This window comes from Epinephelus moara, chromosome 20 (assembly GCF_006386435.1).
Source record: "Epinephelus moara isolate mb chromosome 20, YSFRI_EMoa_1.0, whole genome shotgun sequence".
Classification (NCBI taxonomy): Eukaryota; Metazoa; Chordata; class Actinopteri; order Perciformes; family Serranidae; genus Epinephelus; species Epinephelus moara.
The window spans coordinates 45285233-45296843 of NC_065525.1; the positions used below are offsets into that span (position 1 = coordinate 45285233).

Sequence of the window (11611 nt, forward strand, 5' to 3'; positions counted from 1 at the left end):
TGAAAGTCTCTTAAGCTTGTGTTCACCACAGACCTTATTTCAGACATCTAACCAAAAACACATGAAAAAACCCACTGACTTTCAGACGAGGGAACCAGGAGTGCTAAAATTCTAACTCAGTTCCAGGTTTTAGGGCTAACTTCTGTTGTCTGGAGAATTCACAGCAAGAGAGGGGGCATATGGATGATGTTTTTATCATGTGGCTCACGCAAACCCTGAAGGAAACAAACAACTGCGGGTAGAGAACAAGGGTTGTTTGGTCATTTCCACTAAGATGGCATTGAAAATGTCTAACTGGAGAGATGTCGAGATTCGGAAACTTCTGTCAGAAAGGGCCGACGTGGAAATCGTCAGACAAATTTAAGGAATGGCAAGAGACTGTTGTTTATAACCAAATTACGAACTGTCTATGTGACTGCGGTGTAGTCTGCGTCATGTCCTTCCTCCTGCACGCTCTAACCAGACGCCATTCCTCACCTAAACCAGAATATTTCCATTAGTGAGAATGCTTCTGACACAGATGTCTCTTGTTGTGTGCTACACGAGTGAAAGGGAAACTAAAGATAATGTCCGACCTGATTCTGCAGACATTGTTGAGAGTTTGTATGAGAAAACGGTTTAAATGATATCCAATTGGTGCATTCTTTTAATTGATCCGTCACTGCATTATCACCCTGAGCAAGCTGAAGGTCAAATTAATTTGTTTTTAAAATGTCATTTCATTGTGACTTGAAGAAAGTTAAATCACGAAACAAATACCTACAGTCTAACAAAACTTTCAAAAATCATGTAATACTCTGCGTACGAAGTGTTTACCCTGAGGCAAGTAGCACCATTTTGAAAAAAAAATGGATATTTGAATAATCATTGAAGAGAAAACAGAATTTTCCTCTTTCAGGAATAATTTGTCTTAAAATCATTAACTTTATAAAAGATTTTAAACTTGTTTTTGCCTATTATGAATACAGATATTATAAATGAAATATTAATTTTTCACTAGATTTTTTTTAACTAAAAGTTCAATCTTGGTTGAACTACTGCGTATCAATGATCAGTCTCTGTTTCACAGATAATTTTCTGTACAATAACCAGATATTTTCAAATCTCTAACTTGATCTATGTTTAATTGTGAACGTGTGATGAAAGGAACAAATGAGAAGCTTCAAATTTACTGAAAACATAAACACTTTAATCTGATGTGACGTCTGAATGACTTTAAGACAAATGTAGCTCTCTCTCTTTTTCCAGATAATCCACAAATACAAACATTTAACATCCAGACGACCAGTCACACGAATGCAACACAAAGCATTTGTCAAGTATAAAGTTCAGAGCCGACTTTTCTACAACACAAACGTCATTTGTTTAACACAAAGACTAAGATTTCTGCACCTGTACATAAAACATATCAGAACTTTTTTTTGTTTGTTTTTCACATTTTCATCCTGGCACTTTATTATATTAGCTTAAGTAGTAGCGAACCCCTTTGCTGTTCTATTAAAGTCTTTTGGTTCCTCGTCTTTACCTTTCCGCCCAATCAGACCCATTTCAAAAACAGTTGAAATTTTTGTCACGGGCCTCGACGCCGCCTCTCTAAGCTTTTTAGCATCAAACTTTGGACTAAAAAGCAGCACAGGCAGCCGGAAAGCAAATGAAGGTATCTCTTTCGACTCGTCCTTTCCTTCTTTGTCCTTCTTCTTCTCCTCCTCGCTTTTGTTTAACTCAATCTGGTGCATGATGTTCTCTTTAGAGGAAAACATTTGGAAGAGGACGGCGTCCCACATCTTTGTTGCTATGGGGGCGTCTTTGGTTTGGTTCTCGTCCTGAGTGCCAGTTTTGTCAGCAGCCTTCTCGTCAACCTTTTTCACCTCGCTCTGGTCCTGCCCAGTGGCCTCCTTCTGAGGGCCTACCTCTGGAAATTTGGGCTCCTCCTGCTCCACCACCATGTGCTTCTTGAGTCGGGACCAACCGCTGACTTTGGATTTCAATCCCTTTGGCTTTTGTATGACTTTAAGAAGGGGCTCAGCTTCCGGGAGGGCTTCCTCAGCTTCCTTTTTTTCAGGTACAGATTTAACTGCTGAGTCTGGTTCTGCTTTCTTTTCTTCTCCTTTGTCTTCACTTCCTGTTGGCTCAGCTGCCTTAAAGTCTTCGACCTTAGTCTTGACGGCAGCTACAGGTTTCGCTGGCTCTTTTTTAACTGAGATGTCAGCTTTTGTTTGAGTTGCAGATTTCTGTACTTTATCTTTGCCTAAAAGTTTTCTCACTGCCTTCAGAGGATCCTGGTCGTCCCCTTTAGGCAGAGGGTGTTTGGCTTCAGAAGGTGTTGTTGGTTTGGCAGCTTCTTGAATTTGTGCTTCCACCTTCGGTTTCACAGGAGTTTTCTCCTCAGCTGTTGGAGGTTTAGCCTTTGGTGTTTCTTGAATCACTGTTATTTCTTGTTTGGCTGCAAGTTGACTTGATACTGAACTTGTCTTTTGTGTTGTTCCTGTGGTGTCAGATGCCTGTGAAACAATAATAGCAGGGATCAAGGGGGTGGTGCCAGTCTCATCTCTCACGTGGGGTTTATCTACATCTTTGGGGGTCTCTTTGGCTTTAGACACCTCAGACATAGATTGTACCTTCACAGATGGTTCTTGGCTAGGTGTTTTACGTTCTGCTGGTTCCTCTTTTGAGGTTTTAACCTCCACCTCAGTTTGCAGCTTAGAACCGGAGACAGCAAATGCTGGAGTGTAAGTTCTGATTCCACCGTAAGCAGCATATTCAGCCGGTGTCAATCCACGGTAGCCAGACTTTGGTTTTTGAGCCACTTGGGTTTGAGTTTTAGGTTTCTGAAAGGCTACAGGTGATACACCGGAAGGTGATGTCCCATATGTAGGTGTCTTTGGTCTTCTATAACCAGGTGATGTGGTCATAAGTCGGGATGCCTCATATGTTGGAGTCTTGGGCCTCTGATTGCCGTAAGAAGTCACCGTTGGTGTCTGTAGCTCAGACATTGGACTTTTAGGTCTTTGAGAGCCTGCTGGAGCAGTTTGTCTTGTCAGATCAGGCTCTGATTTTGACTTTGTAATTGTTTGTTGGATTGGTTTAACTGGAGGTGTCATGTCCAAATGAATGTCCCCATTCAGTATCGTCTCAGCAGGTTCAGGTGTTCTTGACCTCTCTGGCTCTACTGTGATTGGTGACACAGCAAACAAGAGAGGATTGGGTTTTGAGACTTCAAAGACAGGTGTTGCAGCCCGAGTCATATAGTATGCCGGGGTTTTAGGTCGTCCTGTTGGTGTTCTTGATGTTTGAAACTCAAAAGTTGGTGTAACTTGGCTTTCAGATGTTGGGGTAGCTCTTTTGAATTCAGATGTTGGGGTAGCTCTTTTGATTTCAGATGTTGGGGTAGCCCTTTTGATTTCAGGTGTTGGGGTAGCCCTTTTGATTTCAGATGTTGGGGTAGCCCTCTTGATTTCAGGTGTTGGGGTAGCTCTTTTGATTTCAGATGTTGGGGTAGCCCTTTTGATTTCAGATGTTGGGGTAGCTCTTTTGATTTCAGATGTTGGGGTAGCCCTTTTGTTTTCAGGCGTTGGGGTAGCCCTTTTGATTTCAGATGTTGGGGTAGCTCTTTTCATTTCAGGTGTTGGGGTAGCCCTTTTGATTTCAGACGTTGGAGTGGCTCTTTTCATTTCAGCTGTTGGAGTTATGCTTGTAATAATCTCTGCTGTTGGTGTAGTGCCTCTTTTAGGTTCTGGGGTTGGTGTTTTCCTCTGGGGGTCTGTGCCCAGTAAAGGAGGCAGAGCCGTTGGTGTTGCACCTCTTTTAACCTCAGATGTTGAAGTCAGATCTTTACTTTGAGGTACTGCGCTGCCAATAGCAGTTAATCCAGCTGTGTCATACACTGGTGGGGTCCTGGATGACTCGTAGTATGATGTGCTCGCCGTGTACATCCTAATTTGAGGAACATCAAACATCGGTTTGGGTGATCTTGAAGGTTCCGTTGCTTTGAATGTTGGACGTGGACTTTTGCATTTGAGCGTGGTCAACACAGTGAGAGGACGAATCACAGCTTGACCCCCAGTTGCTATATAAGGAGTTGGACCTGGACCTTTTGTCTGTAGGGTTCCTGCAGCAGCAGTAGGTCTAAGGTCAACATGAGTTTCAGCAAATGTGCTAAAAGCTGGCATTTTCCCTTCAGCAGCTGGAGCTGTTGTCTCAGGTACAGAGGAGGCTGGCAGAGGTATTTTGGGCACCTCCAGCTCGGCAACTGGCCCTGGAGCTGTTGAGACTCCAGGAAGGTGGGTTGATGCAGAATATGAAGAAACTATGGTAACGTGCTGTGAGTAAGAATATGACGGTGTCGCCACTGTCTGAGGTGAGAACCTCGCTGCTTTGCCGTAAGCTGCACGCTGCGGGTAAGGGGATGCCACATGTTGATACAGCGGCCTGACGGTGAACCGTGGAGGCTGCTGAACATTGTAGAGGCTGAACGGTGTCTCTGGAGTCTTAGGAGGCGTGGAGTGGTCACTGTGCTCAAGGTCAGGACTTGCTTCGTTCACAGGGGAAAGGCTGGAGCGGAAAGGTGCAGCGGACTGCGATGCTTGAGCGGAGGCCTTTTTCTTGGCAGTTCTTTTGAGGAGCTTCTGAAGCCGAATGTTGTCTTTTCCAGGCTTGGGCAGCAGGGGGGGAGGGTACTGCTGGGAAAGCAGGCCCAGCTGGGTGACAGTACCATAAGCGACAGCCATGAGCGCATCAGCACCCTGCGGAGAAAACAAAACAAAAACTGTTAGAAATGGGACATTCATAGCAAGTTATGATCAAAGCATTTGTCAAGTTAAAAGTTAAGAAAGTTCACATTTCTTACTATCTGAGACTAAAACCTAAGAACTGTACTTCATTTTTTGTTTCCAAGATTCTTGCACTTGTACCATAAGTTTTTTTTAATATAGTTTCAAGAGTTTTAAAATGTCTTTGTCTCTGGCGCAGTGCAAACCAGCCTTGCAGCCTTTTAGTGAATCAGCAGTTGCTTTCCTATTTTTAGGATTTTTATTGTTTCTTCTTTTTGATCAGATTGGTCTATTGTCAGTTCTGATTCATATGAAAGACTTCTTAGATATCTGTGAATCTTTAGCAGTGATTTCATCCTGAACAGGAGGCAAAAAATAGAAAATGCAACCACTCGAATCATCACTTTTTAAAACGCTGACCCACTTTTTCTCCTATTAAATCAAACATCCTGTGTATCCTTAACCGATACCCCACTGTGTTGCAGTAAAGAAATATCCCTTAATGTGATCGGCTCTCCATCCTGTTTGTTCAACCTACAGATGTTAGAACTTTCCAAAATAAATAAAGGTAATTAAATTGATGTGGACCATTTTATGATATATTCATATTTAACATTTTATTTTTGTGTCTTTTGCAGATTTATATCATGATAATTACTGAGGAGGTGTCGTCTCTTCAGGTCGAACAGAAGCAGCCATTCCACACGTCATTTCATTTCATTTATATCCAATAAATCACTTTTTCCGACTCTCTCAGATGAAGAATACAAATCAACAGTTCAAGTCCAAAAGATTTTATCATCAAATGTCTATATTTGTTCACTTTCCTCCTTGCTTTTGTTTTTTCTGACATTCTGTTTCTGTTATTATGTATATATCTGACTGTGAGCTTTAATGTTTCTGTATTCTTCTCGACTACAGTGTTTAGGTGAACCATTCCTAACGTCTGGTTTGTCCACGTATGATGGTGTGTTGGGAAACTTAAGTCTTTAGAATAGTAAAAGTTTACATACAGAGCTCCGCAGAGACACATTTTGTCAATATTAACACTAAAAGTATGAAAACCGAGTTTATCATGTCTCAGATTATTTAGTGCAGCCATGTAGAAGAAGGTAACTGTAACATCTCAACAACCTTTATCAATCAACACAATCAAACTACTTCCTGTGTGTTTTTATCAGCTCTGTCTCTGTACTACTGCAGATGTTTTTCACCTTTAATATCCATGTACTGAGATTTCTGATTGTAAGTGTTTATAACCCCTTTTCTTAAATAAATTAAATCATTTTCTACTTTTTGCAGTGTCCTCTTTATCAAACTATTTTTGCCTAAACACAACCTTTTACATCTGAAATGCTCACTAATATTACAACATAAGTAAAATTACATAGCTTGAGTTTAGGAAAAAGAAATATGGCTGGGCGTTGTTACGTTATGTAGATTGGGTTTAGGCAACTAAAATTATGTATGTTAGGTTAAGGAAAGGAAAGTTACATTGGTTAGGTTCAGGAAAAGAAATCTAGTTGGGCTTTGTAAAGTTACATAGGGTGGGTTTAGGCAAGTTAAGTTACATTACGTAACTTAACTTGCCTAAACCCACAGGTTAGGTTAAGCAAAAAAGTAACATAAATTAGGCTTAGAAAAAAAGTATGGCTTGGCGTTGTAAAGTTGCAAATATTGAGTTTAGACAAGTGAAGTCACGTATAGGTGATGAAAAGTAAAGTTACATTGTTTAGGTTTAGGAAAAGAAACATGGTTGGGCATTTTAAAGTTGCGAAGTTTTGGTTGAGGCAAGTTATGTGAAGGTTAAGAACAGGTAAGAGGTACATAGAGGTTCAGGAAAATAAATATGCTTGAGCACTGTAAAGTTGGGAAGGTTTGGTTTGGGCAAGTAAAGTTATGTATAGGTTAAGGAAAGTAAATATCCATAGGCTAGGTTTTGGAAAAGAAATATGGTTGGGTGCCGTAAAATGACGAAGGCTGGGTTTAGGGAAGTAAAGTTATGTTGGTTAGGATAAGGAAAGTTAGGTTACATAGGTTTGGTTTAGGAAAAGAAACGTGGTTGGGTCTCATTAGTATGTTGAGTTAAGGAAAAGTCCACTGTGGTCCTGAGCAAAATATTTTAACAACAGGCTGAATTTCCATTAAATCACTGGTGGAGATGCATGGTCACCAGAGGATGAATCCTAATGATTTTAGTGACCCTTTGAACTTTCCTGTAGTGTCACCATTTGGCCAAAATGTCCTTGGCTACATAAGAAATATCAGAATGAAATTTCCTGATGACATTCCTGCTCCACAGAGGATGAACCCTTTGTTAAGTTCATGATCTTTTCTCCAGCGCCACCTGCAGGACAAACCTCATATCTTTGCTCCACAACCAGCAAAATTTTAGATGTAGCAAAATCTTTATTCTCTATGAGGGATCTGAGTTGTTAAAAGAAAGTAGTTTGAAAGTAATGTACCAAACTGCTTTTGCTTAAGCATGTACTTAAATTCAATTAAAGTAAGAACTGTTCATCTAACATATAAGTTCATCGGTAAACACTGAAGCAAACAAATAAGTCATAAAGTGCTTTACAAAAAGAAACGCTGTTAACCCTTTACTATAACCATTATCAATAAATGTTATACAGATAGTTAATTAAACTTTTGGTAATAGTTATGTTACTGTTAACAAACAGTGAAATGATAATTATCATGTTTACTTATTATTAATTGCACTATAATTTATGTAATTTTAACTTGTTGCACATGTTATAACATTTTATATACTCTATTGAGTATTTATTAATGATTACCAAATGATATTTAAACCTTTAAGAAACTGTAAGAACATCACATAGATTGATATTTATAACACTTTGTGAATGGATAATAATTGGTTTGTAAACCATCTATAAACATTAATTGGACGGCCATTATGTAGCAGTGTTTATATATACAGTATTAACCATTTAACAGGGTGTTATAATCATCAGTTGCAGCTTCATAATTGTATTCAAATTGTCAACACACAGTTATTAACCAGTAAAAAAGTGTCACAAATACCTGGTGCATCTATGTAAGTAATGTTTATAGATGTTTCAGAATGTTTTACAAACAATTGCTTAAAGGTTTACGAATCATTTGGTAATCAATAACAAATATTTGATCTAGTATACAGTATAGTATTCAGTATTTATAATGCATGCAACAACAAACTGTTAAAATAATATAAATTGTTGCATTACTATAGAACACGTTAATAATTATCATTTAATCACTTGTTAACAGTAAAATAACTTTTAACTAAAGTTTAATTAATCAGTTTACCAATTGTTAATGATGGTTATTATAAAGTATTATCAAAACATTAAACTGAGAATGTATAGATCAGAGTTTAACAGAATATAAACAGGATGAAAATACTTTTTTTTTTCCAATTTTCAAATTGAGTATAAATGCAGTAAAAGCACAAATAAAAAGAAAGACAAAATGTTCTCTGCCTACAAAGAACACAACATAAAAGTCAGTAATTTGGGTTTAAGAGGTTTTATATGCAGTTCCAAAACATCCGTAACTCCAAACAGATGCAGTGAGAATGACCGATCCTGTTTGTGTGAGTGCTGTTTTTAAAAACCAGAGATCATCGCTGCGAGCTGTAAAAGCAGCAGGAGAATTGAGCTGAAGTCTTCCTGGATGATGTTACAGCCTCACAGCTGATCCTGGGAGCTTTTTACTCTGTCCTAATTTAGTTTGAAGGCAGAGAGGAGTCTCGGCCAATCATCTGCTTCCTTTTTTAAGACTCCCGGCTTTTTACAGGCTGCATCACTTTCCCGAAAACAGTAAATCAGAGAGCCGTGATGCAGATCAGATGGAGCCTCTGCAGCCTCGGCTGCCTCCAGAGCATCACAAAAACAAACTCTACGTAAGAGGAGCGCTGTGTACGACGAGTGTATAGTAACTGAGATTATATTTCAGCATCAACTGCAGTTGCATAAAGTGTGTTCATGAGTGCAGCATCAGGTCAATATGGCTGCTTATGTTTTCATGTCTGATCTTAAATTTGGCTCTGAGGGTTTTGTCCTGACAGGTGGTGCAGCAACATCACGGTTCACTAATGGTTCACTTATGATCAGTCTTCAAAATTAATCATAAAGGTCTAAGGTTTAATTTAGGGTGGCGGGGTCCAACAAACAATAAGAAAATGTCAAATTATGGGACTCGTTTTGCAGGTTTAACACGACTAACACAGTTGGAAGTTAATAAAACGTCCAACAGAATAAAAAAACATACTGATGATTCAGCTGTTCTTACAGCGTTAGCAGTGGAGGAGCTTAAAATATAAAGTTTGTGCTAAGAGAAAGATCATGTGCTCATTAAAAACAAAATGGTTCATCCACTGGGGAGCTGGACTATGATTAGGAAATGTTTGCCTTTTTTTATTTGAATGTTTCCTGTATAAAAGTGGAAAATGTCTCCTAATGATGGCACTAGAGGAAAGGGAAGGAGGTCAGATTATCCTCTGGAGACCAGGAACATCCAAAGCAAAATGTCTTGAAAATAACAAATGGCTAATGATCGTTAAGATATCAAAATCTAGATTTTAATATTTCTTGCGTACATGTGGAAAACTCAGGGTCAAAATAAGTAACATATTTCATAGTTAATTTCATGTAAATCTAGCAAGTATTTCTTTGGTTATCTCCATCCTTAGCCTCATATTCCTTAACTTAAGATATTCTTGTTCTTATTTTATTTTTATCTAAGGCAAGACACCCCATATGGAAGCATATATTTTTAATGCACCGGTTAATTTCGAGATTTTTGGGCTATTTTTCTTCCATGCATGTCTTCTTTAAAACAAGTGGAAAGAAAATGTTCAAAATACACATTTAGGTTTCATTTTGGTTCAGATTTTTGCTCTGGAAATGTACGCAAATGTGCCAACTTAATTAGAAAAGTCATCGTTTGCATAAAGTTTCAGAAAACTTGTAGTACACAAATTAATTGTCAATGGAAGTTATCAAATGTATGGAATTTTACATCATTTATCTTAAAAGGCTGTTTTCTCAAAATTAGTTTTTTCTCAAAAATCTGAACTTCAGTAGCACTTACATACCAAACTTTACATTATTTCTTAAGGTTTTTACAGATATCATACGACAGCCTGATTTATAACATTATATTCCAAAAAACTGTCAAAATTGGATTTTTTTATGGCCGTTGACAGTATTTTCTCATTTATGGAGTGATTAAAGGAAATACCCAAAATCCCGTCTGTAAAAATATTTGGCTCTAATACGTCAACAAAATGAAACGTTTTTGAACTGGACTTTAATCAGTGTTTGGTTTTCTGTTCTGGATATGTAGGCAAATCAGTGCATATTTATGAAGCTTCATAGTGGCATGTATTAGTTTAAAGTTTCACCCTATTCACCTGAGACGTCTCCTCTTAACCTTAACATAACCAGACAAGTCATTAGGATCAGGATCTTATTTACAAGAGCGGCCTGTTTTAAAAGAGGCGATATTTGATCTACATCAAATGTTCGATATTAAATATCGGAGAACTTATGGCTTCTTGTGAGGTTAGAGTTAACCGTTTTATTTTTCAGCTTTGTCAGGATCCTCTCGTGTCTCTTCACACTTAAATACACATATAGATGTGTAAATATATCTGCTGAGGGGTGAAAGTGAATGCAGGGTATCTGACCTCATGACATCACAGTCTGACGACGCAGGATAGGGCGTCAGAAATATGTTGTCACTGGGGACACCCAATCACACGAGAGGACAAGTATTTAACATAAAAGGATGAATTTTTTTTTTTTATTTCTATTTCCCCGAAAAGTAAAATAAAACAGCTCAAGAGTCATGTGACATCACAGCTGTCAGCCTGATCTTAAAATAGGAGTCAGATAAGTTTATGACGATAACTGTATAAAAACAACTGTTTTATATCCTCAGTTTGTTATGTGTGTCACCTCAGTGAAATGTAGGCCAGAGCTGCTTGTGTTTTTAAGCCGCCCCCACCCGCTCCTATCTCCCACCTCCCACCCTGAACCTGCTGCCTGTCTGACACATGAGAGCTCGCTCCTCCTTTTAAGGGTCTAGTAGGTTCGGTATTTGGAGCGCCTTCAGGATGCAAGTTCAAAAGAGGAAAGGGTAATAATAGCCGTGTAATAAAAAACCAAGTTGGTCCACAATGGCCTCCTTAAGTAAATGAATCCACCCCAAAAAGTCATTCGGTGAAGTTATGAGGCTTCACACACACAAACACAGCAAACGGTTTTAGAGTTTAGATGCAAAAAGACGGAACGTACCAGGTAAAAACTTGTTGCAGATGTTCAAGGCAGTGCTGCAGGCAGGTTCCCCTTGACGGAACAGGAGAGAACATGGATTCAGGTTCAATGTAGAATATCAAACTTTATTCCCCATAATTACACAGCAGGAAGATTACAACTCAAAGCTGAAATGTGCTCATGATTCAGTCATGCCTCACTGCAGATAAATGACAGGGCAGGGTGTGATTTGAAGCCACAGGGAGTAGAAAGAGTGAGAGGCTAACACTTAGCTCAGCCCTGCTGGTGCAAAAAAAACCCACCCTGAGCTGTCCGAACACATGTCAGATCTCCGGCTGCAGAGGTGGGGGGGCTCTGCATTCGACGGCAACAGCCTCCCCAACACTGCTAACAGCTTCCCTACGCTCTATCTGGAGAATAAAAGGTGTAATTATGGCATGTTTACCTGTGCGACTGCTGCTCGGGGGGCGGCCGGCCGGCTGCTGCCTGCTTGTCCCAGCCCGGAGTGTCAGAGCGGCAGGTTCATGTTGAGCCCAACTCGACCCCCCTTCCTAC

At 39.3% G+C, this 11611-nt stretch overlaps 2 protein-coding genes across 3 annotated transcripts in view; one reads left to right on the plus strand and one right to left on the minus strand.

Annotated features, from left to right (window-relative positions):
* Positions 1 to 6061, plus strand: part of lsp1a (lymphocyte specific protein 1 a) — a 48214-nt gene extending 42153 nt beyond the window's left edge. For both annotated transcript variants that reach the window (XM_050072884.1, XM_050072885.1), the window contains exon 13: positions 5408 to 6061. In XM_050072884.1, the coding sequence (XP_049928841.1) occupies positions 5408 to 5430 (23 nt within the window). In that variant the 3' untranslated portion in view covers positions 5431 to 6061. The remainder of the gene's footprint in view (positions 1 to 5407) is intronic.
* prr33 (proline rich 33) lies at positions 1168 to 11611 on the minus strand. The gene is made up of 3 exons (XM_050072846.1): positions 11502 to 11611; positions 11078 to 11128; positions 1168 to 4742 (listed from the first exon to the last, which is right to left on the minus strand). Exon 3 carries the CDS (start codon positions 4725 to 4727, stop codon positions 1467 to 1469), a length of 3261 nt encoding a protein of 1086 aa, XP_049928803.1. The 5' UTR covers positions 4728 to 4742; positions 11078 to 11128; positions 11502 to 11611; the 3' UTR covers positions 1168 to 1466.

What these genes read in the sequence shown, in the direction of transcription:
- prr33 (XM_050072846.1), bottom strand. Translation starts at nt 4,727, where the DNA reads ATGGCTGTCGCTTATGGTACTGTCACCCAGCTGGGCCTGCTTTCCCAG.